Source organism: Notolepis coatsorum, assembly GCF_963971535.1.
Source record: "Notolepis coatsorum genome assembly, chromosome: 15".
Lineage (NCBI taxonomy): Eukaryota > Metazoa > Chordata > Actinopteri > Aulopiformes > Paralepididae > Notolepis > Notolepis coatsorum.
Genome location: NC_140179.1, coordinates 101,806,481 through 101,833,723, shown reverse-complemented (window position 1 = coordinate 101,833,723; position 27,243 = coordinate 101,806,481). Strand labels below are relative to the sequence as shown.

Genomic DNA, 27,243 nt, shown 5'->3' with positions numbered 1-27,243 from the left:
CAGGGGGGGGGTGGGGATGGCCTTGGAGAGGTCTGGGAGAGGGAAAGAAATGCGACTGTTCTCTGGGAGGGCTTGGAGTATATATATATTATATACATAACCAGAACACGCATGGCGATTTCCTCCCATGCTATGAGTATGGACATTGTATCATATGTAAAGCAGGTGGATGGTTAGTGTGTGTAATGACACTGTATATCTGTTACGGCAGAGCAGGTAAGGTCCCAGTTGTGGAGGAATAAACAGGCAGAGATAGGTTTTGCTCGTTAACAGTGGTTCTCTTTTTAATGAAAGAACAGTACACCTAGAGAAAATACTAATAGTAACACACTGTAGGTCATAGGAATGACACGAAGCACTGCAAAGTCCAATGTCCAGTGGTACCGCCGTGTACCGCGTTGGTGGGAAAGTGAAGGGCCGACGACTAGAACACAGAGAGACAGGGGTTAAGTAGGTCCACATACCAAGCATACCACACGCACCACAGTGACAGCCAATCAGGGACCCCAGACCATAATAATAATAATAATAATAATAATAATAATAATAATAATAATAATAATAATAATAATAATAATAATAATAATAATAATAATAATAATAATAATAATACTACTAATAATAATAATAATAATAATAATAATAATAATAATAATAATAATAATAATAATAATAATAATAATAATAATAATAATAATAATAATAATAATATAATAATAATAATAATAAATAATAATAATAATAATAATAATAATAATAATAATAATAATAATAATAATAATAATAATAATAATAATAATAATAATAATAATAATAATAATAATAATAATAATAATAATAATAATAATAATAATAATAATAACTTTATATATATAGCAAGATGCAGCTCAAAGTGCTTCACATTACATGATAAAAGAAGGATAAAACAATGAATAATAACAAAAGAACAACCACACAGTCAAAATCACAAGTAAAGAAAATGGATAAAATCAAGTATTTAAAGAAAAATTATAAAAAGAGTTGCTAATTAAAAGCAATATTAAAAAGGTATGTTTTCAACTGTCGTTTAAAAATGTCCACTGAGCCAGCCTCTCTAATATTTTTTGGGATTGTGTTCCACAGCTGTGGTGCATAGAATTTAAAAGCAGATGCCCCAATTTGCCTTTGGGGCACCCCAGGAACAATTAAAAGACCAGCTGTGGAGGACCTTAGGGCTCGTGAGGGGACATAAAAGGACAGGAGATCGGAAATGTACGATGGTGCAAAATTGTTAAGTGACAGGGGGACAGTGACAGGGGAGACAAGTGACAGGCAACAGCTAGAGAACCCAGAAGGTCACATGATATATCTAACCCTGTGGTCCCTGGACAGACGCACCGAAGGACCCCAGCCGGACGGTGGAAGGGGACACGGTGGTTCTGAGTGACGTGATGACGGGGACCAGCGCCGTCTACCAGTGTAACGTGTCCAACGAGTTTGGCTACCTGCTGGCCAATGCCTTTGTCAATGTGCTTGGTGAGTTCCCTTGGAAATATGGGTAAAACGTATTGTTCCTCGAGTTGTCTAGTAATATATATAATTTTTATATATTATACAGTATATTTATTTTTAGTTTTTTTTGTTAGGATGTTTCATTTGGCACTTTTTGAGTTGATTTTGAGTTCAGTTCTTTTGCATAGTAGTGTATGTTAGCATAATCAACCACGAGTGTAACACATACAAGTATTTACCAGAAACATTAACACATAGTACGCACTAGGCCTGTCCCTGACTAAGGAGTTGTATAGTCAACTTTGATTGGCCAAAATTAGCTGATGGAACGAATGATCCAAAAAAAGTAGGGATGTCCGATATTATCGGACGATATTGGTATTAAAATGTGATATCGGAAAATCTTTTTTCAATTTTTTTTACATTTCTATAACCTTTATTTACCCAGGCAAGCAAGTAAGAACAAATTCTGATTTTATTTATTGTCAAAAGTATGCATAATGTTGTGTTAATTCCACAACAAGAGATATGTAATGTTAATTACCTGAAATTATTAAGTTTTTGGGGGGGGGGGGGGGGGGGGGGGAGGAACCCTGCATATATCGGTATCGGTTGATATCGGTATAGGAAATTAAGAGTTGGACAATATCGGTATATCGGTATCGGTAAAGAAGCCAATATCGAGCATCCCTAGTAAAAAGTATTATTATAAAAAATAATTGGCATTCGACTAAGAGGTTGGCAGTCGACTACGGCTCCTTTCGATCGATTAGTCGACTATTGGACTAGTCGGGGTCAGCCCTAGTACACACAGACAGTAACCATTGCAAAAATAAAGCAACTATTGCATGTAAAAAGCACTTGTCTACGTCCTGTCTACGTAACAGTTGAATGTTAGAGATAACGTCGTGCTCTCTCCCTCAGCTGAGCCACCGAGGGTTCTGACGCCGCCCGACAACGTGTACCAGGTCATCACCAACAGCCCCGCCCTGCTGGACTGTGCCTCCTTCGGTTCCCCAATACCAACCATCACATGGTGAGTTGGAGACACCATAGTCACGATATTCATAAAGGAATCTTTTGATACTGATCAATCACGATATCTACTCAGGTATATAGCTTTATAATACTGCAGATTAATGAAGGACCCTCATCATCACCCCAACAAAAGTCTGTTCAAGCTGCTGCGGTCAGGCAAGCGCCTCCGCATTCATGCAGCAAAAACAGAGAGACTCAGGCTCAGCTTCTTCTTCCCCCCCAGGCCATCAGAACACTCAATACTGATCTCTCCACACACAAGCACACACTCTCTCACACACCCCACATACAAATACACTACAAAAAGGTAAAAAAAAATAAAATAAATAAAACGACCGCAATAGTCTGAACTGTATATTTGTATATTATACTCACACTCATACTCAATACTCATTACCTTTATTTCTTTTAACTTTTTTATCATGTCTATTCTATTTTATGTTATTTGTATTTTTGCACAATCCAGGCGGACATGGCCACCTACTGTACATTTCACTGCATGTCTCGTGTATGTATGTGACAAATAAAACTCTTGAATCTTGAATCTCGATATTGATAATCACGACACATTGATTTGTACGTCATATTTGGACTGAATGGTAATGGGAAAATGTGGTACAGAATCCCAAATATTTCAGAAGTCATTTCGTGATTAAATGACTTCATATGAATTAATGAAGGCAATGGAATTGTCTGTAAGGAGTTACAATATCAAAACATTCCACAATATGACAACACAGGTGAGACGATCAATGATGATCTGTTCGTTGCCCAGTCCAGGGCCCTCATTTATCAACGTTGCGTACGCACAGATATGTGCGTAACCCCTGCGTACGATCATTTCTAAGCAAAGTGTGGGACTTATCAATTTGAACTTGTGCTTGACTTTGTCCGTATATCTACGCACAGCTCGGAGCATGCGTAGCTGGCGCTCGTTGGTAGAATATATTATTACAACACGGAAATAAGCTTCTGTGCATTAGTTTCAACACTGGCGTGTTCTGTATGAACCGTAATTCACTATAGTTCATTGTAAAATAGCAACAGTAGTGTAATTATGGTCAAAACCCTATAAATAGCATTTGGAATAATAGGTCTTTCTCTCCGAATGAATGCAGCATGGTTTATAGCGTTATCGGAATATACGGGGTGTACTGACTGACTGCGCTCCGCGTAACTGAACTCGTTATTATTTTGCGCACAGACCGCAGAAACACAGGAACGTTTTGATTATATTTAAAAGGCTTTACGTTAAACGAAACAAGTGGAATTTCGAAGCTGTAAGCAGAATACAAGTCATATGAACACCCACGATATAGTGTTCTTCCCCCTTCCTACTGTATAAGAAAGAATAAAAAACGCATTGCAATGAGAACAGAGGGTGTATGTGTATTACAAAACCCTTGCAATAAATGTGTCTTAAATGAATGAAAAGCATACATGCTCTGGACACAGATCATTATCGTGTGGGTGATATCATGACTTGTATTCTGCTTACAGAATTTCACTTATTTAGTTTTACAATGTCAAAGCCTAAATCAAAACGTTCCCATATTTCTGCAATCTATCCGCAAAATAATAACGAGTTGAGTTCTAACAAAGAACGTATTACATGCTGGGTGGGCTGATAGAGTAAACTATGATATGAATATGAATATGATATGATATAAGGTATACTGGTCCGTCCGCGAGGATATAGCGAGGAGTCGGATAGCCATTAAATGCCATTTGAGAATTAATGCAAAGCGACGGCCTATAGCCTATACATATTATTTAATGTTTTCAACAGCTAGATTAATGATCAAGTTAGTTTATTGTGCAGGGTTTGCAGGGCTGTGTCATGTGCTATTATATATGCGCAAGTTACTGTTGCATAATGTAGGCTATGGGCTGGCTGCTATTATATGTAATTCATATAGGCTACCTAATACCGACAACAAAATAGATTGTATCATATGCCTCTACACACATCATATTATACCCGGTAGCCAATCCATATTCCAGCATGGTTATAATAATGACACAGCAACGCGCCACACAAACAGTGGTTAACGAACGGTCTTTATTAGTATTTTGAGCTGTGCAGGCAGAATTGCAGCAATGGTCTTAAGGGAGTCGTTGATATCTGACATCACCATGTACAAGTCCGCCAGCATTTTATTTATTATCCCATACGGGTTGTGTCTTCTTGGTTAGGCAGCACCTCTGTGAACAATCTCTCAGAGTTCGCTCGGGTCAGTCCATTATTTCACATCCCATGGGGGTGTGCCATTACCATATATGGATAATCGGGGCGGTTCTGGTATGCAAATACATAAAACTGTGCACGAGCTGCAGCGTAGGATCAAAGTGATATTTATCAAGACAGGTGTGCGTACGACCTGTGTACGCACGTGTGATAAATCCAGTTTTTTTTGTGCGTACACACATTCTAAATTATGTGCTTAAGAACAAAGATAGAACACTTTCTAAGAGTTGTTGATAAATGAGGGCCCTGGTCTCAGTGTCTGAACGTGCAACGTGCTTCAGTGTACCTCAAAGTTGCATTGACACACACTGCTGTAGTAGAAGTACTCTGTCCTCCTGCGTCCCAGGGTTCCCACAGACATTGCTTTTTCTAAAAATATATCTTGCAGCATATTTTACGTTTATTTTTTTATATTAAAATATATTTAGTTTTTAAGAATTGTAAAGGATACTTTGAGTTTGGATTTTGTGCGTGAGCTTACTTTGAATATGTACATTTGTGATTCGTTTTCTTTTTGTAAGTCCACACAACTGTGTTTTTGATTTGTTGTAAACAAAGACAGAAAATAAACTATTCATTCATTCGTTCATTGCAACATGCAATTCAAGGACTTTCAAGGACTTTTCCAAGCGCTATTTTTCATTTTAAAAGGGAATTTAAAGGGATACAATTCACTTTTAACACTTTGGATGCCACGCCGTGTTTTCCTTTTTACCCCCTTGATGCCCAAACCCACTCCAATGTTAACTTAATATCGCCTAATCTATGTTTTAAATTATGGCTATGTGTCTAATCTGCCCATCGCTTATTAAAAACTCATTTTCCAGTCAACATTGTCAAGGCAGATTGTTTTTTTATCGCTTCATTTCCGTTTGATAGCATTTTGAAAATCACTCGTTTTCGTGGAAAAAAACAACCCTATGATGATAATCGTCTTTTACTGGAATATTCCAGAACGTTGTCATTTGTCAGCCTATTTATGAATCGTTTTCAAATAAACGCTAGATGATCGATAGTATATGTGTGCGCACGCACACTCGTGCCGCACGCTGATAATCGCTGCTCTTATTTCCTGATGGCTTTTACAGTCAAAACAGCTATATCACATATAGTGGAAACGCTTATATCTCCGTGAAAACGAGTCTGATTATCCTAAGACTGATAACATAGATTCCTTACCTGAGGTCAGATGGTATCCAAATGGTTTATTCCAATTTCCGATCGCCATTCGAAAAAATCGATAATTGTATTGATCCACCGTGTGTACAGTAGAACACTTATTCGCCGTGGCACCAAGGTTCCAGAATTAACTCTGGTAACCCTGGCTGCATCAGTGAGAAGTAAAGTGTGGAGTCAGAAATCCGTTCTCCCATTCACTTTCATTGAGTCCAATCCAAAAGGGTGATTTACCATCTGGGAGACGATAGGGGGGCGCTTTTTTCACATCTGAGCGCCGGCGGTGCCTGGATCTCCAACGGTAGGCTCGCTTGATGCAATATGATTTCAGATCGATAATAAAAAAAAAAAAAAAAAAAGAGAAATCTCGTGATGGGCATTCAACGGACGGGGGGTAAACCCGAGAAATCTCGGGCGTGGCATCCAAAGTGTTAAATGTTGTTTTTTTATAGAAAAAAAATCGGATCCAATATTTATGGCTTAAAACCAATTTCCGGAGGACTTCCGGTTTGCGACGTTCTGGTGAGCAGCCACATGAAAGAGCTCCCGGTCAATGAATATCAAAAAAAGGAAGTAAAACTATTCAAAACTAAATAAAAAGTGAAGATTCGAGGACAAAAGAAAGAAGGAAGAATGAACACGAGGACAAATAAATGAAAAGCAACTCCAGATGAAGTAAATACACTGATGGAAAAGACTCAACACGAGGCAATGATGCAGCAGGTAGAACAAGCTAGCGGGACGCTGAATGTCAATGCAGAGAAGCTACAGGCTAACATACAAACTAGCTTACAAGCTAACATAGAGGCTAACCAGGCCACAACGCAGATTGGATTAGGAGCAATGCGGAGCATACAATGTAACACTGAAAAATCCAACAGAGGTGGCAATGAAGCGTCGGAGCTATGTAGAAATAAAGAAAATTCAGAAAAAGAAAGGAACCAGGTCCCAACAACGTGCAGGAGGCGGTGAGGGACACGGGGCGGAGAGGATGGAAGGTGCCGGGAGGGGAAGGAGAGAGGCCTACGCTAACGCAGAGGATGGAGAGGGCGCGCAGGTGGACCAGAACCGAGAGACGAGGACGAGGAGAGGAGGACGGGAGGAGGAAAAGAGGGGACCTGAACCGATTCAAAGCAGATCAACTATGAAGAACTACAAAGGGACACAAGAAAGGGGCATGAAGGGACACAGTGATCCAAGGAAAGATACAAGACAAAATCAACGTGGAAGAGTACCAAATACAAACATACACACGGGGGACCTGGGGATGAGAATAGATACAACAGAGGAAAGATAATAGAACAGTTACCCCAAGTAGTATAAAACTAGAACACCAGAATTTAGAATAATTAACACTATGATTTACAATACACATGTTATAGACAAACAATTAGAAATTTATTTAAAAAAAGGGACACACTGATTAGGAAACATATTGGGGAATAATACACGATGGACTGGTATGAAGGAACTACAGGATTACACGTGACACACAATACAAATGAACATGGGCATAAGAAAGACAAATTCAGAACATTGACCGGGAGCTCTGAGGCCATCCACAGAATGAATGTTGGACTGATATAGTGCGCACTTCGCCACTAGGGGGAGCCCTCTCACTAGGAGAGCCATTACTCCTCACCCTTCCAACGGGGAACAGAGGGATACGACTAAGATCCTCTAACACCATGGGAGCGCCAAATGTTGCCCTTTTTCTTTGAGTTATGTTAGAATCTGAGTTATGTTAGAATAGCAGTTGCTTTAAATGTGCACATGGACATTTGTGAAGGACAAGAATTAAAAAATGTTGGACATGAAGAGAGGCTTGGAGAATCTCCATTGGGGGTATCTCCGTCACTAGGGGGGGGTTCTCCAATAGGAGAGCTGATTCCCCTCCAAAACGCCAACCGGGGCAAAAAGTGCTAGCTTATTTTATCTTCATTACATTTTTTCTTATTGTGTTGTTTTAAGTCATGTTAGCATAAATGTATATAGTGATATCGGTGACATGGGAGGTACAGAGGTGGGCAGGCTGAGTTCAGTGGGGGGGAATGTCGGGGGGAGGGGCCATCGTTCCGGCGGTTCGACCCGGGAGAGGGGGGTCTTGATGTTGTGGGATCGGTATGGGTGGGGTGGGGTTTCCTGGGGCCCTCGGCCGCCGTGGCCTGGGTGGTCTGGTCGCCGGGCCGGGGGGACACCGGGCTTGGGGTCGCGGGTGGTCAGGGGGCCATTGAGGCGTGGGGCTTTGGCCTTCTGCGGGCCTGGGCTTGGGGTTCTCGTGGACCGGGGACCTGGGAGTCGGGCGGGGGCGGGTGGGGGCTCTGGGTGCTCGGCTCCGCGCATAGTGGACCAGAATATGGGGGTGCTCTGTTTTCTCGGGGAGGAGGGCGGGAGGGAGGGGTTTCTCTTATGGGGGTCAGAGCGGCTGAGCTTTGCCCGGTGGGGTCTTGTGTGTTGTGGGGTAGGTGTGCGTGGAGTGGGGCTCTCTGTGACATGGGAGGTAGTGGGCTTGGCTCGGTGGGGGGGAGTATCGGTCCCAATTAAATTCAAGGGACCCGTGTCGCTGAGTGCTCGGCCCCGCGTGGGACGGACCTGGGATGTGGGGGAGCCCTGTTTCTGGGGGTGGATGGCGGGAGGGGAGGTCCCTCTTATGGGGGTCTGGGAGGCTGAACGCAGGGGCCCATGTTAGTGCATTGTTGTGTTATGGATGTCATTGTTTACGTTTTTTTTTAAATAAAAAATTCCGACAATTAGTTACACTTAAAATTAAAAATTCTTGATTCAGAACAATTTTATTATGAATGAACAACATTTTCAATGCAAATGGTTGATTTGAATTTCAAATACTTTTTAAGCACCTTGTTAAAAAATTGCCTGTTTTCAAGGAATTCCAGGCCTTGGTTTTATCTTTTTTTTTATCAAGCACTTTAAGCACTTCAAGGACCTTGTGCGAACCCTGGCTTCCTATCCCTAGAGTTGTGGGCGAGTGTGAAGGAGATGTCAGAGTGATGCACTACGTGTCCACACTACTCTTGGATTTTCCTCTCTGTATAATGTAACACATCACTGTCTGGACATTGTGGTCTATGTAAGGGATAATGTATAGCTACGAGGTCATTGTCGCAAAATACAGAGCCGCCTCGGCAAAGTGTTTTAAACGTCAGTGAAGGTAAAATATTTTGCGACAATGATCGAGTATAGCTATACATTATCCCGCTTATTACATGGCTAACTTACTAACAATATACCTAATTCATTTTACATCGACTCGCAACACTAGTTCTGGCTCCGCTCGTCGCTCCGCCCTGTCATCGCTGGCAGCTTCCCCAGCAGCCGGCAGTGTCTGATTGCACTGATGTCAGTGGGCTTGATTGCGAACAGCTGCGCACAGCGGTCATTATTGTTCCACAGCGGTCATTATTGTCTGATAACGGACCTCTGATGCGCGCTATTGACCAATCACAAGCAAGCATTTCGGCGAATGTGAAAAGCCATGTAATAAATACCAATAATCTGACACGCGCTGCCGGACCCCCCCCCTCCCCCCCCTCCCCCCCTGCAGGTTCAAAGACAGTCAGACCGTCATACTGAACGGAGATCCCTACTTGATCCACGGAAACGGTACTCTGGAGATCCACGTGGCACAGCCGCTCAACAGCGGCAAGTACACCTGCATCGCCTCCAACACCCTGGGCACCCGGGAGAACCACGTGTACCTGGAGGTCAAAGGTCAGATACGTGTTCCAAAACTCCAATGTGTTTGTGGCATTTTCCATGTTTCCACAATAAAAGTTGTAAGAATATACGAAAACCACAGTTTCCATCTTTGTTAGGGGTCAGAGGTCAGGAGACCCCAGGCATATGGTGTAGAGCAGGGGTGGCTCTTTGCCCGTCAATATGTGGCTCTTCCATCCATTAAAAAAAAGTTATTATAATTTTTATTTTTTTTTGTCACTCATTCCATAAGGACGTAGAATAAACATTTACAGATATTTTTTTAAATGGCCCATTTGCATGTTCTTGGTATCTGAATCTAGGGACATCTATGGATCAGTGTCAGAAATACTGTGTCTGTTACTAGGCTTGAGTAAATTGTAATGAACCAAATGAGAATATCAATTCTATTTAAAAAATATTTTATATCTTTGACTGTGAATAACACCATGCTAAAATTTTCCAGACCTGAAAAATCTAAGCAAATGAATAAAGGGAAGATGATTAAACAGGTTTTGTAGATACAGTACTGAATTCTGCCATCTTTTTTATAATGTCAATTTCTCCACCATTTTTCATCGTATTGCAACACCGTTTTTTGCAAGACGTTCACAGAAAGGTAGAGAAACTAACTGCGTTCTGTTTTATGGCAATAACGTTCAGGTTTGTGGGAGATAATCCCAAACAATAAGAGAAATAAAAAAGTAAATCCAGAAGTCAGATGATTGACAGGGGCTGGTGTGAGCTGGGTAGGGTCGTTTTTTGAAATTCGAATGTAATGCTGAAAATATACACTTTTACTGTATATCTCGGGCTTAAGAGGTTACCCCTGTGATGCCCAAATTAAAAATACATTAGCAACTTCAGAGGCCAGAGGGTGGGACATATAAACACATTTACTATCAAATAGCATTGTGAGGCTGAACAACAGGACCAATTGACTATACATGTGCTTAATATTTTTAAATACATTTTTAAAATGTCTAAAAGTGATTTTGTAATTTTGCAACCGTGGGTCTCACAGGGTACTTTTAACCCTGTGAGGCCCAAATAAAAAAGACATCAGCAACTTCAGAGGCCAGAGGGTGAGACCTATAAACACATGAAGGGTGCCGTGACTGGAAAAACAAGGTTGAGAAACGCTGGTACAGTATATGGTGTGGCTCTTTGTGGTACCACAGTAATTTTTGTGGCTCTTAATCTCTGACTGGTTGGCCACCCCTGGTGTAGAGAGACAGTGTTCAGTAGTTAATGTAGAGAGACAGTGTTCAGTAGTTAATGTAGAGAGACAGTGTTCAGTAGTTAATGTAGAGAGACAGTGTTCAGTAGTTAATGTAGAGAGACAGTGTTCAGTAGTTAATGTAGAGAGACAGTGTTCAGTAGTTAATGTAGAGAGACAGTGTTCAGTAGTTAATGTAGAGAGACAGTGTTCAGTAGTTAATGTAGAGAGACAGTGTTCAGTAGTTAATGTAGAGAGACAGTGTTCAGTAGTTAATGTAGAGAGACAGTGTGCAGTAGTTAATGTAGAGAGACAGTGTTCAGTAGTTAATGTAGAGAGACAGTGTTCAGTAGTTAATGTAGAGAGACAGTGTTCAGTAGTTAATGTAGAGTGTGGAGGTTATACCGACTAGAATGACTGGAAGAAGGAGCTGCTGACGGAGGTCTCGTTCCCCCAGAGCCGACGCGGATCCTGAAGCAGCCGGAGTACAAGGAGGTGGAGAGGAACCGGGACGCTGTGTTCGAGTGCAAAGTCAAACACGACCCGTCGCTGGTCCCCACCATGACCTGGCTCAAGGACAGCGGGGAGCTGCCCGACGACGAGAGGTACCACCAGGCCCACATTAAAGTGACATGATCAACCTCAGAGGAGGTACCACCAGGCCCACATTAAAGTGACATGATCAACCTCAGAGGCCAGGGGAGGTACCACCAGGCCCACGTTACAGTGACATGATCAACCTCAGAGGCCAGGGGAGGTACCACCGGGCCCACGTTAAAGTGACATGATCAACCTCAGAGAGGTACCACCAGGCCCACGTTAAAGTGACATGATCAACCTCAGAGGCCAGGGGGGAAAGATAATGCATTCAAATTAGGGATGTCCGATATTATCGGCCGACATTGGCATAAAAATGTGATATCAGAAAATATCGGTATCGGTTAAAAAAAAAAAAACATTTAAATTTTTATTAATTTTTTTACATTTATTTAACCTTGGGGCGGCTACGTGGCGCAGTGGGCAAGGCGCTCGCAACGAATGCTGGAGACTAGGCTCGAACAGGATGCCTCCTGTTTGAGCCCCGCTCTCCACATTGCTTTCAGTTTAGCTGGTCGTCCACAGTAATACACATTGGCCGTATTACGGGGTGGGAAACTGAAGGGTGGGGATCGGGCGTTGTGGACAGCGACTCCTACAGGTCGGTTGGTGCGCCTGCGCAGTAGAATCAAGAAGCGACGGGGGCGGGGCCCCTCCAGAGCCCAGACCCTCGACGCTGAAAGATCGAGCCGCGCAGGTGAAAAGATGCGACTGCTGTTACCTCGAGTATCGGAGGGGACTCGTGCTATGTATGACTTAGGCTATGGTTAGACTAGTGTATTCCTGGCGTTTTTTTATACGTTTTTGACTACGTTTCATGTCCTATCTACACAGAAACGCGTTTTTTGGCGTTTTTTTGTGGATACGGCTGAAACGCAAAATTGTGTTTGCGTTTGGAGATACGCAAAAAAACGAGTCGACAAACAGCGTGTAGTCAGCACGCTAGCCGTTGTTGCGAAAACGCCCATGCGCAGTAGATACCATCTGCGTGCCCTTCCGGTGACAGCAGAGTGTGTGTGTGTGTGTGTTTGGGACAGAGCTCCGTGTCCCAAATAGCTTCAGCTACCATGTGTTGTCAAGTTATTGTTATAAGGACCCCAGTCCAAGCTACAACAGTCTGCATTCCCTTAACAATTGTTTGTATTGAGCCGTATTGTATTGTACCCATATGCAATATGTTAAATAAAGTTTACATCCATTCATTCTGCTAGCATTACCGATGGCATGAGCAGCTGGCTAACGTGAGCTATCAGGATTCAGACCCTGTTAGCTCAGAGTTCCTCTTTCAACTTAAGAAGCATTAAACAAAATGGCCCAGTCATCTATTCACCTTTGTTTAATACACACAGCGTTGTCTCTAATGTTATCTAACTACTGATAGCTCGCGATATCATCAGTTTTGATGCTGGCTAAGTAGCGTGAGCTAATGTTAGCTTCTAGCCACAATGCTATATTGTTATAATGGCATACTCCATTGACGTTAGCATGCAGCTAACAATGCTACAATGCTACCGATCGTTTTTTAGCCTAAACTATCCGCTCTTGGTGGTCACTTGTGTTGATGTTAGTTTTGTTTCATCAACAAATGACAGGCAGAACACACAGTGAATGTATCCGTTTTGTTTATTGCACTTTTATTAGGCTTTGCTGAAAAAAGAATTGCTGCATTGAGCAAGATGGTGGCGCGGCATAGGCGCCTGCCTTATTGACATTTTGCTGGAGCTTCCAGGAAGTGTATTGGCACATTCGTTCTGATTGGTTGAAATTGCCTTCATGTTTGCCACCTACTGCCACCTACTGCTTTGGCAGTGTACTACATCAGTGTGCTCTGGTGACAAAAACGAAAAAAAAACGAAAGTGTGACTCGAGGCGCATGACGTCGCGGCGATACGCGGCGATGCGTATAAGAAAACAATACGAAGATGATACGAAAGGTGTAACCTCAGCCTTAGTCCACATTGCAGCCGGCTTGTGGGAGGCAAGAAACAACGTTCGAGACAGGGGAGGGTTGAATTGGACGATATGAAAATTGGGATGGGAGAAAATATAGAAAATGGGAGATAAAGTGGATAAAAAAACATTTATTTAACCTTTATTTACCCAGGCAAGCAAGTAAGAACAAATTATTATTTTATTTATTGTCAACGTATGCATAATGTTGTGTTAATTACACGACAAGAGATATGTAATGTTAATTACCTGAAATTATTCCGTTTTTGGGGGGGGGGGGGGGGAGGGGGACCCTGCATATATCGGTATCGGTTGATATCGGTATCGGAAATTAAGAGTTGGACAATATCGGTATATCGGTATCTGTAAAAAAGACAATATCGAGCATCCCTAATTCAAATTCAATTCATTCATTCATATATAGACACATTTACTATCCAACACCATTGTGAGGCTGAGCAACAGGACCCGTTGACTATGTAAATGTGCTCAAATACAGCTAAAAGTGATGTTGTAATTTGGCAACCGAGGGTCTTTAAACAGGGTTTTAAACACTAATGTTTAGATTACATTCTAATGTATTGTCATTATACAGTACAGTACAGTACAGTACAGTACAACAAAAACAAGTTTGGCATCCAACCAGAGTGCAAATGTAACAATAGTAATAGCAATAGTAATATACAATGTGCAGGTGATTAAACAGGATATAAAATATATGAATTAGTACTACTGAGTATAGTGCTAATCAGATGTATGCACATGGTTGTAGTATTAGTACAGTATGTACACTGATACAGGTATTAAGAGTTACAGAGTTATGTGTTATATGCAGGTGTATAAGTAGGTAGTTTGTACAGGTTGTCTCCCAAAGGTTGATTAGGCACACACACTCTCACCCTGCTTCACACTCTCACACAGTTCCACATAATAATACTTATTTGGGGATATTCTCTCAGTACAGCCACAGTCCTGTAATATGTAATCCTGGCTTCTGTGCAACTCTACTGGAACAATCGGGGATTAAGTCCCTTGCTCATGGGTACCTACCTCGCCGGTAGTCACCCATGTTCTCCCTGTGTCAGTCAGTATTTGTGAACAACACGCACCACTCTCTCCTAGAGCTAGAAATCAGAGAGAGAAAACCCTTCAATCGGTGATGTCACTGGGATATAGAATATACGGACCACTAGCCTATAGCTTAAAACTCTGGGAGAGGTGTTTTTGGCCAACATGCTAGGCTAGCTGGTCCGTATCCACTTCCATTCATTAGCTTGCAGCCAGATAGCTTTCTACTGAACGCACAGAGAGGAAATTGGTATCTATCTTCTGGTCTGAGATTAATAACACAGCAATAAAAATAGTATTTCATTTGACAAGGTTAGCTGTGTCAGTGTCTTCATGCAGTATGTTGTAGTGAACGGTGTTGATGACACTGTGATCAGGTGTCAGTGTCTTCATACAGTATGTTGTAGTGAACAGTGTTGATGACACTGTGATCAGGTGTCAGTGTCTTCATACAGTATGTTGTAGTGAACGGTGTTGATGACACTGTGATCAGGTGTGTCAGTGTCTTCATACATTATGTTGTAGTGAACGGTGTTGATGACACTGTGATCAGGTGTCAGTGTCTTCATACAGTATGTTGTAGTGAACGGTGTTGATGACACTGTGATCAGGTGTCAGTGTCTTCATACAGTATGTTGTAGTGAACAGTGTTGATGACACTGTGATCAGGTGTCAGTGTCTTCATACAGTATGTTGTAGTGAACGGTGTTGATGACACTGTGATCAGGTGTGTCAGTGTCTTCATACATTATGTTGTAGTGAACGGTGTTGATGACACTGTGATCAGGTGTCAGTGTCTTCATACAGTATGTTGTAGTGAACGGTGTTGATGACACTGTGATCAGGTGTCAGTGTCTTCATACAGTATGTTATAGTGAACAGTGTTGATGACACTGTGATCAGGTGTCAGTGTCTTCATACAGTATGTTGTAGTGAACGGTGTTGATGACACTGTGATCAGGTGTCAGTGTCTTCATACAGTATGTTATAGTGAACAGTGTTGATGACACTGTGATCAGGTGTCAGTGTCTTCATACAGTATGTTGTAGTGAACAGTGTTGATGACACTGTGATCAGGTGTGTCAGTGTCTTCATGCAGTATGTTGTAGTGAACAGTGTTGATGACACTGTGATCAGGTGTCAGTGTCTTCATACAGTATGTTGTAGTGAACAGTGTTGATGACACTGTGATCAGGTGTGTCAGTGTCTTCATGCAGTATGTTGTAGTGAACGGTGTTGATGACACTGTGATCAGGTGTCAGTGTCTTCATACAGTATGTTGTAGTGAACAGTGTTGATGACACTGTGATCAGGTGTCAGTGTCTTCATACAGTATGTTGTAGTGAACAGTGTTGATGACACTGTGATCAGGTGTGTCAGTGTCTTCATACAGTATGTTGTAGTGAACGGTGTTGATGACACTGTGATCAGGTGTCAGTGTCTTCATGCAGTATGTTGTAGTGAACGGTGTTGATGACACTGTGATCAGGTGTCAGTGTCTTCATGCAGTATGTTGTAGTGAACGGTGTTGATGACACTGTGATCAGGTGTCAGTGTCTTCATGCAGTATGTTGTAGTGAACAGTGTTGATGACACTGTGATCAGGTGTCAGTGTCTTCATGCAGTATGTTGTAGTGAACACTAGATGGCACTGTGATCAGGTGTCAGTGTCTTCATGCAGTATGTTGTAGTGAACAGTGTTGATGACACTGTGATCAGGTGTCAGTGTCTTCATGCAGTATGTTGTAGTGAACACTAGATGGCACTGTGATCAGGTTTGTGGTGGACGTGGACAGCCTGACCATCAGAGACGTGACCACGGAGGACGAGGGCACCTACACCTGCGTGATGAACACCACGCTGGACCGGGACTCCGCCAGCGCCATGCTCACCGTCGTGGGTACGTTTGTGGGCTGCTGCCGGTTCACTAGCTCCTCTCTGCTCCTGTTGACACAAATGTATAATAAAAAAATGTATAATGTGCATCCGCTAGATTGAGCAAACGAGGCACCGATTGTCATCTTTGTTCTCATGCGATGTTGTTCTTCTCTTCTCCTCTCCTCTCCTCTCCTCTCCTCTCCTCTCCTCTCCTCTCCTCTCCTCTCCTCTCCTCTCCTCTCCTCTCCTCTCCTCTTCTCTTCTCTTCTCTTCTCTTCTCTTCTCTTCTCTTCTCTTCTCTTCTCTTCTCTTCTCTTCTCTTCTCCTCTCCTCTCCTCTCCTCTCCTCTCCTCTCCTCTCCTCTCCTCGCTTCTCTTCTCTTCTCTTCTCTTCTCTTCTCTTCTCTTCTCTTCTCTTCTCTTCTCTTCTCTTCTCTTCTCTTCTCTTCTCTCCTCTCCTCTCCTCTCCTCTCCTCTCCTCTCCTCTCCTCTCCTCTCCTCTTCTCTTCTTCTCTTCTCTTCTCTTCTCTTCTCTTCTCTTCTCTTCTCTTCTCTCCTCTTCTCTTCTCTTCTCTTCTCTTCTCTTCTCTTCTCTTCTCTTCTCTTCTCTTCTCTTCTCTTCTCTTCTCTTCTTTGAAATCTCATAATACCCTCACAGTGAAGTAGGGCTGCTCTGATTGTGGCAAAAAAAAAATCCTAATTCAAATTTAATTGGTTTATTGGTTTCTTCTTGACCAAAGGCTGCCTTTTTGTCATCTTCTACAAAAAGTTACCAAAGACGTTTCAAAATAACTGGAGAAATGTGCTGTGGCTCCCTCCTCCCTCTCGTAAACACAAGACAAAATGAGAGCAATGCGGCACAATAATTGTTTTATCTCGATTACTGTATCTTGTTTTTATGACCGTGAGGAGCCAAAATTGTGATTGAAATTTATTAAACTGGATTAATTGCCCAGCCCCACTGTGAAGTTCACTTTTAACCACTGTATGCCCCTGTTGTTGTAATTTCCCTACTTTCTATTTCTCTAAAATGTCACTAACTTTTCCACTCTATTCTCCTCTTGCTTTATGCTCTCTCAGAGGCTACTCCTCCCCCAGCTCTTGTCTACGGTAAACAAACACCGGCCATGTTAGCATAGCTTAGCATCCGCTATCTTCATCCACTTCCCTCCATTACTTTGTAGATTCTGTAGCTCCCATTGTATTCTGTTGTGTATAATACCGATTCCTGATATGGCCATTAGCACTCTGACGACGTTGTGAGTGAGATAATGTAGCATTGGTGTCGTGAATATTTCTTTGTGTACGTGTTTTCTTTATTTCCTTTTTGCTTGCTTACATTTATTTTATTGCTAATACACAAATCAATGTTGTCGAAGTACTGTAGCCTATATCTGACTGCCCCTCAGATGTGGCAAAAGATACGTATGCTATGCAATATGTTACCATGAGAAATGAAAGTGCACTACTTTCAACGTATGTATGAGTTTTTGTAGTTTTTTGGTCATCTAAATATTAATTAAAAAACAATAGACTGCTTTAATTAATTATTCGTAATCGGTTAAAAAATATCTATGTTGATCAATGTCTAATATATAATGTCAGCCATTCAGCCTGCGTTGTACATAGAGTTGTCGCCTGTGGAGGAGCCCTTCCATACATGTCGTAGTGAGTCTGGTTCTTGCCTCCGCAGAGCAACCGGACCCCCCCACCGACCTGGAGCTGACCGACCAGAGAGACAGGAGTGTCCAACTCACCTGGATTCCTGGGAATGAACACAACAGCCCCACAGAGGGTACGTGTCACGTTACTGTACTTCTGAGCCTCCCTGTATATATAGGACAAAGTCATGCACTGTATCATTGTCCTTTTTAATGCTGGATTTAGACCCAGAATGACTAATAGTGCGTTGGTCACCTCTGTTTTTCTTGGTGGGGCAATTCATTTAAAAAAAAAAATAATAATAATTGTATCCTCTTTTTCTCCGCCTGATTTTCAATTTTTCTCCCCATCCCAATTTAGTCGTTATGCCAATTCCCCCCCCTCCCCTACCTGGTCGTTGTGTGCATGTTCCTCCTACTGGTCGGTACAAGGGAACCCTGAAGTCCACCACATGCTTCCTCCGACACATGTGGAGACAGCCAGTGGCTCTCTTTTCACCTGGCAGTGAGGGCTCTCATTGGTGAAGTGTAACGCGTGGGAGGTCATGCTTCCTTCACCACTTCCTGCCTTTCGCTGAGCAGGCGCCCAGACCTAACCTGTAGGCGTTGCTGTCCACAATGCCAGATAACCACCCACGACTTCCCTCCCCCCTAACTCAGCCAAACGAGTTACGTAGTATGACGACCGGCCCAAGCCGCGGGGCAATGCTGACTTCATTGGTGACGAGTGCAATCTCCGCTACGCCACCCGACCGCCCTTGGCAGGGGCAATTCTTTTTTTAAACAATATGTTTATTGGTATTTTCTTTTTTTTTCAGTTTTACAGCATCAGTTCAACAGTTCAACAGGGGCCAATTCAAATGCAGATGGACGGACAAGACATTTCAACGTGGCAGCGAGCATAGATAGACAGACAGACAGACAGACAGACAGACAGACAGACAGACAGACAGACAGACAGACAGACAGACAGACAGACAGACAGACAGACAGACAGACAGACAGACAGACAGACAGACAGACAGACAGACAGACAGACAGACAGACAGACAGACAGACGGACGGACGGCAGATCACTGTGAGAGTGTTGGCAGGAGAGAATCAACATTGTTATTCCTCCCTGTGAATCTCTCTCTCTCTCTCTCTCTCTCTCTCTCTCTCTCTCTCTCTCTCTCTCTCTCTCTCTCTCTCTCCGCTCAGTGTTCCTGATCCAGTATGAGGACCTGCTCCACCAGCCGGGCGTCTGGGTAAACCTGACGGAGGTCCAGGGCACCAGCACCACGGCCCAGCTGGGCCTCTCGCCGTACGTCTACTACTCCTTCAGGGTGCGGGCCGCCAACCGCGTGGGCTTCAGCGTGCCCAGCCAGCCCTCGCGCCAGTACAGGACCAACCCTGCAGGTACGGATGGAGACACACGCAGAGTTTACACAGTATCAGGTCAGCATCAGGTTGTTGAAGAGGCCAGCTGCAGACAGGAAGAATTTTAAGGCTGAGCCCGAATGTTCGAACGTTCGTTTGTTATGTTAACATTCGAATTCTAAATAAAAATTCGAATTTTTTATTTTTAATAAAATTAAAATAAAATTTTTTTTATTTATTTTTTTATGTTTCTTTTATGTGTCTATTCATTCTGTTTGAACCAATGTGGGTTTTCTTCACAGTTGCAGATAAAGATTAGGCTACACTAATATTATAGTATTAAAAAAAACGTTATATCCATTAAAGAAAGTTGATTTAATAAAAAAGAGACTCATTTAATCAGATTAATCACTTTATTCAAATTGAGGATTTAGTTTGAGGATATTTAAAAAAAAATTAAATAAAAAAAAATTTAAACTTTGAATTAAATTTTTTTTTAATTTGTATTAAAAACGAAGGTTCGAACGTTCGTTCGTAAAACCCTGACGAAGTTCGAATCCGAAAAACAGGCTTCGGGGACAGCCTTAGAAGATTGTGTCTGTGGGAGAGACTGGGTCCAGGGTGAGAGAGAGACTGGGTCCAGGGTGGGAGAGAGACTGGGTCCAGGGTGAGAGAGAGACTGGGTCCAGGGTGAGAGAGACTGGGTCCAGGGTGAGAGAGAGACTGAGTCCAGGGTGAGAGAGAGACTGGGTCCAGGGTGAGAGAGACTGGGTCCAGGGTGAGAGAGAGACTGGGTCCAGGGTGAGAGAGAGAGACTGGGTCCAGGGTGAGAGAGAGAGACTGGGTCCAGGGTGAGAGAGAGAGACTGGGTCCAGGGTGAGAGAGACTGGGTCCAGGGTGGGAGAGAGAGACTGGGTCCAGGGTGAGAGAGAGACTGGGTCCAGGGTGAGAGAGAGAGACTGGGTCCAGGGTGAGAGAGACTGGGTCCAGGGTGAGAGAGAGAGACTGGGTCCAGGGTGAGAGAGAGACTGGGTCCAGGGTGAGAGAGAGAGACTGGGTCCAGGGTGAGAGAGAGACTGGGTCCAGGGTGAGAGAGAGAGACTGGGTCCAGGGTGAGAGAGAGACTGGGTCCAGGGTGAGAGAGAGACTGGGTCCAGGGTGAGAGACTGGGTCCAGGGTGAGAGAGACTGGGTCCAGGGTGAGAGAGAGACTGGGTCCAGGGTGGGAGAGAGACTGGGTCCAGGGTGAGAGAGAGACTGGGTCCAGGGTGAGAGAGAGACTGGGTCCAGGGTGAGAGAGAGACTGGGTCCAGGGTGAGAGAGAGACTGGGTCCAGGGTGAGAGAGAGACTGGGTCCAGGGTGAGAGAGAGACTGGGTCCAGGGTGAGAGAGAGACTGGGTCCAGGGTGAGAGAGACTGGGTCCAGGGTGAGAGAGAGACTGGGTCCAGGGTGAGAGAGAGACTGGGTCCAGGGTGGGAGAGAGACTGGGTCCAGGGAGAGAGAGAGACTGGGTCCAGGGTGAGAGAGAGACTGGGTCCAGGGTGAGAGAGAGACTGGGTCCATGGTGGGAGAGAGACTGAGTCCAGGGTGGGAGAGAGACTGGGTCCAGGGTGAGAGAGAGACTGAGTCCAGGGTGGGAGAGAGACTGGGTCCAGGGTGAGAGAGACTGGGTCCATGGTGGGAGAGACTGGGTCCAGGGTGAGAGAGAGACTGGGTCCAGGGTGAGAGAGAGACTGGGTCCAGGGTGGGAGAGACTGGGTCCAGGGAGAGAGAGAGACTGGGTCCAGGGTGAGAGAGAGACTGGGTCCAGGGTGAGAGAGAGACTGGGTCCAGGGTGAGAGAGAGACTGGGTCCAGGGTGAGAGAGAGACTGGGTCCAGGGTGAGAGAGAGACTGGGTCCAGGGTGAGAGAGAGACTGGGTCCAGGGTGAGAGAGACTGGATGAGACAGAACAGAGGAGAGAGAGCAGCTGCAGAGACACTGAGAACTGAGACAAAAAGGGTTAAAAAAAATTACGAACTAAAACGAAAACGAACTAAAACGAAAACAAATGAAAAAAAAATAACGCAAAAAAAGGAACAAACTCAAACGGAAACGCAAAAAAACAAACGAAAAAAAATAACGCAAAAAATAACGCCAAAAAATTACGAAAACAAATTAACGAACTAAAACGAAAATGAACGCAAAAAAACTAACACAAAAAAATTTACGAACTAAAACGAAAATGAACGAAAACTAAAACGAACGCAAAAAAAGAACAAAAAATAAAAGAAAAAAAGAAAAAAAAAGAACACAAAAAATTTACGAACTAAACTAAACTAAACTAACTAAACTAAACGAACTAAAACGAAAACGAACGCAAAAAAACGAACACAAAAAAACGAACGAAAAAAATGTACGAACTAAAACTAAATCGAGAGCTCAGCTCTCTGCGTTGCTACCAGCTTGGCAGGCCGTGTTAGAGGGTGGGAAAGCCGGTGGGTGGGGATTGGACGTTGTGGACAGCGACTCCTACAGGTCGGTTGGGTGATGCCTGTACGGCGGAAGCAGGAAGTAGCGGGGGCAGCGTGAGCCTCCCACGCGTTACTCCTCGCCACTGAGAGTTCGAGCTGCTGCGGTGAAAAGATGCGACAGGCTGCCTCCTCGTGTACCGGAGGGGACGCGTGATGCAAGGCTTCTATCCTGACTACAGCCGACCAGTGGGAGGCATAGTCTAGCAACGTTCAAGACAGGGGAGGGAATAATTGGAAACACGAAATTGGGATGAGGAAACATTTTTAAATGGGGAGAAAAAGTGGATACAAAAAAATTGTTTCTTTCTATTAGTTGTCACAGTAAAAAATACAGAATGCTTTTCCATGAAATGCTTTTTTCTGTATGAGCCCCTGGGAGTGTGCTAGATAAAAATTGATAAAAAGTATAAAATAGAAAGTCAAAAGTACGTCAACAAAAAGTGTTCAGTCAATATACATATTATATACAATACAGAGTAAAAAGAGTAACAGTGAGTTACAGCCACTTGAGGTGCTGGGAGAGGACGGTGGCCAGGAAGCAGAAGGGCTCCACCATGTGGCCATTGTAAAGTGTAACATCATTCATGTTCTGAATTAATCAATACCACCTACAGATTATGAAGAGCCAGATGTTGTTTTGCTAAGAAATCTGACAAAAAAAACAAATGCAAATCGACATCTCGGTGAGAAACGTCGATGCAAATGAGCCGCCACAACTTCCAGCTGAACACGACGGAGTGAATGTTGTTCTAATGATCCTTCACTTGTTTTTGTGGCTCAGCACCTGACGATAATCCAACAGATGTACAAGGAGTCGGAACGGAGCACAACAACCTGGTCATCTCTTGGACGGTAAGCTACCTCTCTCTCCATACGCACTGCAGAATACACACAGATTATAATATAGGAGGTGTTATGTGGAGGTGTTAGAATATTTTCCTCCTCACTGGACACATTGGAGCTGGCAGGTCCTCAGGCAAGTTTTTACCCGCTAACGTTTTGCTCTGCGTTGTGCTCTGCTGAACACAGCCCTTCTCTGTCTTCATTGAATGGGAGTTGACACATCTTCAGTCTGACCCTGAAGGAGTCTCATACAGTAATGGTTTATCTCGTGGAACAGATGTTAGCTAATTTCTACACTGTAAAAATAATTGTTCAACTCGCCTGGAGCCACGACCACTTTTTTTGGTACTTTCACTTTCAAACCAGCTGCAGCCTGAGAACTGGAGTGTGAGGGGCGCCTGTATACTTTCCGTAGCCGCATTTCTGGCAGACGCTCTCTGATTGGCCGACGGCAGTTTCTACACTGGTTAAGCTTAGGCAATCTTCGAAGTTGGTTAAGGTTAGGCAAGTTCTTTCGACGGTTAAGCTTAGGCGACTCTTTCGAAGTTGGTTAAGGTTAGAGTTTGTCTTAGAGCGTGGTGATAGAACGCCAGGTAGTTTGCAGGCTGTTTGACGTGGAAATGGGCAAAGACACAGCTCGTCACGCTATTGGGCGCACATGTCACATGACCAGAAACGTCTGCCAGAAATGCGGCTACGGAAAGTATAGACGGGTGAGGGGCTGTAACACTAAAGATGGCGGCAACGACAAAGAATTGCTGCAAAAGAAACATACATTTGTTGTTTAAATAATAATAATAAAAACAAATGTCTTTTTTTCAATACTAATATCGAACGATATGAAACATTTTATCGTGATATATATCGTGATAACATTTTTGGCCATATCGCCCAGCCCTACACTGTAGCACTCAACACTTTGATGAACATTGTTACTCAGCTGATTGAGCTGTACCCTTCCTGATGACTTGTCGTACAGAACTTGTAAGTCGCTTTGGATAAAAGTGTCAGCTAAATGTAAATTTGGGGTTAATTCATATTTATTAAATAATTATTAGTAACCTATACATACTAAAAAAGACTATGTGCCATTTGAAATCGAATTGAGCTGAATTCAATGAATTTTAACTATTTATGAATTGCATTTTGACACAGTTTTGATTGAATAAAATGGCTCAGTTTTTTACAGTGTAGTTGAACTGAACAAACACATTATAAATTATCTGCGTCGCACACACAGCCGCTGACGGGTCTGCAGGCCAACGGCCCGGGGCTCCAGTACAAGGTCCAGTGGAGACAGATGGACGACGAGGACCAGGAGTGGATCTCGGAGAACGTGGCCAACATCTCCCAGTACGTGGTGCCGGGGACGCCCACCTACGCGCCCTTCGAGGTCAAGGTTCAAGCGGTGAACGACTACGGCAGCGGGCCGGAGCCCCTGGTGGTGACGGGGTTCTCTGGCGAAGACCGTGAGTAGAGACACGGTTAACATCTGTTCTGTTTCGTTATGGCTTCGCTCAGCACCAGTTGCACTGTACCTCACTTTGTGCACGAGCACTGAATAAAAACACGGTTAACATCTGTTGTTGTTCTCTGGTGAAGACCGTGAGTAGAGACACGGTTAACATCTCTTGTTCGGTCTTGAGTCCCGGAGAGTCAGCATTGCCTTGGCTCGGGCTGATCGCTATACTAACTCGTTTGGCTGAGTTAGGGGAAGGGGAGCCGTGGGTGGGTCCTGGGCGTTGTGGACAGCGACCCCTACAGTTCGGTCGGGGCGCCTGCACAGCAAGGGTAGGATCTGGAGGGAGGTAGTGTGACCTTCCACACGTTACACTCTCCCGGTGAGAATCTGCGCTGCCAGGCTGGCTGCACATGTGTCGGAGGAAAACAGTAGGGGGGAGTGCGCAACAACCAGGAAGGGGGTTGGGAATGGGCATAACGACTAAATCGGAAAAAGGAGGGGGGAAAATGATAATAATAAAAAAATATAAAATAAAACATCTGTTGTTGTTGTTGTTGTTGCACATTTAGTTTGTTTGTAAGCTAGAAAGTTAGCTACATAGTTAGTTGTACATAATCAAACTAATCTGTAAGGCCCGACAACACACGTTAATGTCCCCATGGGCCGGACACGTCTTCTTTAAACAAGTCAAAAAGAAACAATCACAATAAATCAAGAACAAAGACAAAAACACCAGGAAATCCAAAATAAAATGTTAAATAAATAAATTAAATGAATGCAACACTCCCAGACATACCCCATGCGAAGGTAAAGGATGTGTATGAAAAATTCTAAATGTGTTCTCTGTTCTGTGTTATAATAAAAATTTGATGAAATCCTCTCTTCCTCCAGTGCCCTCGGCGGCCCCTGATAGTGTGCAAGTCCTGGTCCCCAACGGCACCCTGGCAGAGGTCCACTGGGAGCCTGTAGCGCCCTCTACAGTCAGAGGCAAACTGCAGGGGTACAAGGTACTACTATCCTATCCACCTACATGTGTTTACTCATGGGTGTACCTGCAGCAAGGGAGCACTCATTTGTTCTTGTACTTTAATCAGTACTGTGTGATATCCCCTATGAAAATACGGGGGAAATAGTAAAACCCTGTAGTATTCCTGTTAATTTTTTCTCTTGTTTGTTTGTTTGTTTGTTATTCACTGTGTAGTATTTCTATCGTGGAATATTTTTGAAATGTATTTACTATACTATAGTATTCCTGATTTAGTTTCTTTCGTACATACTAAAGAGATTTACCATAGAAATATGACATGTCAGTACACAAAAAAAAAAGTTATAATTCTGTAAACACAACACATAGGCCTACTATGGCATCTCGACAATAATATCAACAGAGCCATGCGTGCGGCTGGGTGGCGCAGCGGAGATTGCGCTCGTCACCAATACAAGAGACTCCGGTCTCAAATCCGGGTGTCAGCATTGCCTCCGGCTTGGGCCGGCCGTCATACAGAGCCAGCGGGTGGAAGTCGATGGGTGGGGATTTGGACGTCTGGACTCCTACAGGTCGGTTGGGGACGCCTGCACAGCAGAGACAGGAAGTGGCGGGGGTAGTGTGAGCCTCCCACGCGCTACACCTCGCCACTGAGAGTCCGTGCTGGCAGGTGAAAAGATGTGACAGGCTGCCTCCTCGTGTACCGGAGGGGACGACACGTGATGCAAGGCTTCTATCCTCCCTACAGCCGACCAGTGGGGGGCATAGAAAGTCGAGCAACGTTCAAAGACAGGGGAGGGGAGAATTGGAAACACGAAATTGGGATGGGAGAAAAATGGAAAATAAGGAGAAAAAGTAGATAAAAAAAAAAACAGAGCCATGCGTGTTATTTATGGGGCGTCGCTCGAAAACCCAGAGGCCAACGAAAGCACTAGTCTTGATTTGCATGCAGATTTAACTCCGCCCCACGCAACGACCAAAGTCACACACAAACAGCCTTTTTTTTAAACAAAAGAAATTAGAGATACTATAACTGTTTCGCTTTTATAGTAAATATGTTCTTAAATATTCAAACTGTGACAATATGAAGAAAAAAATAACGATTCTGGTATGATTTGCGGCATTTGTGACCGTAGCCGACATGTGGTCATAAACTCTGGGTGCAGTCACATATTTTTTTTTGTATTGTAGTTAATTTTCGTACGGGGTGTTGTAGTGGAAAATGTATAGTTTCTATATCATAAAGATCATAATTACATAATTACTAGTGATCTACAAATCAGCCTCCCACAGAGCTCTGTAATATATTAACTTTAACAGACCTCTGCAGGAAGGGTTGTGTTGATCTTCACCAGGACATGAGGACATGATGACTGACATATCCTAGAACATTTAAGCCAGGTCATGATGATGTAATATCGTATGATTTAGGGGAGGACACGTCTGTTTAAACCATTTTGTCATGTGATCGGCTGTTCTGGAATGTCTATAAATATCAGTGTAATAGGAGGGACCGGCCTCTCTTCCTTCTGCCGGCCGGTTCTGTTCTATTCCGTTCTGTTCTGTTCTGTTCTGTTCTGTCTTAAACTTCAATGCTTTAAGTTGAATAAACTACTGTCGATATAATTAAGACCAGCCTCGTCTGCTTTCCTTAAGAAGCTCCATTCTCCTTCAGTGTCTCCCATGAAGTGGCAAATAACGTGTCTCTGATAACGGTTCTGACTGTGATTCATGTATTATTGTGATACCGCGTGTGGCCACCAGGTGTACTACTGGCGCGAGCGGAGCCTCCACGAGACGGAGGCAGAGGCCGAGGAGCAGCGTTCGGTGTTGACGTTCGGCGGGAACCTCAGTGAGGGCCGCCTGCCGGGCCTGCAGCCCTACAGCCTGTACACCGTCTCCATCAGGGTCCTCAACGGCAAGGGGGAGGGCCCCCCCAGCCCCGACAAGAAGTTCGAGACCCCCGAGGGAGGTGTGTGTACGGTGGAAGAGGAGCCGATTTGAATGATCCGAAAAGGAATAGGAAGAAGCAAGATGCTTATC

At 43.7% G+C, this 27,243-nt stretch overlaps 1 protein-coding gene across 1 annotated transcript in view; it reads left to right on the top strand.

The window, feature by feature from the left end:
* Positions 1–27,243, top strand: part of nrcama (neuronal cell adhesion molecule a) — a gene marked incomplete at both ends in the record, with an annotated part of 69,210 nt that overhangs the window by 17,145 nt on the left and 24,822 nt on the right. The window contains 12 exons of the mRNA XM_084331118.1: positions 1,372–1,515; positions 2,416–2,527; positions 9,516–9,682; positions 11,344–11,491; positions 16,277–16,401; positions 17,459–17,488; positions 18,072–18,173; positions 19,240–19,437; positions 22,692–22,762; positions 23,994–24,222; positions 25,107–25,222; positions 26,965–27,172. Coding sequence (XP_084187244.1) covers positions 1,372–1,515; positions 2,416–2,527; positions 9,516–9,682; positions 11,344–11,491; positions 16,277–16,401; positions 17,459–17,488; positions 18,072–18,173; positions 19,240–19,437; positions 22,692–22,762; positions 23,994–24,222; positions 25,107–25,222; positions 26,965–27,172 — 1,650 coding nt within the window. The remainder of the gene's footprint in view (positions 1–1,371; positions 1,516–2,415; positions 2,528–9,515; positions 9,683–11,343; positions 11,492–16,276; positions 16,402–17,458; positions 17,489–18,071; positions 18,174–19,239; positions 19,438–22,691; positions 22,763–23,993; positions 24,223–25,106; positions 25,223–26,964; positions 27,173–27,243) is intronic.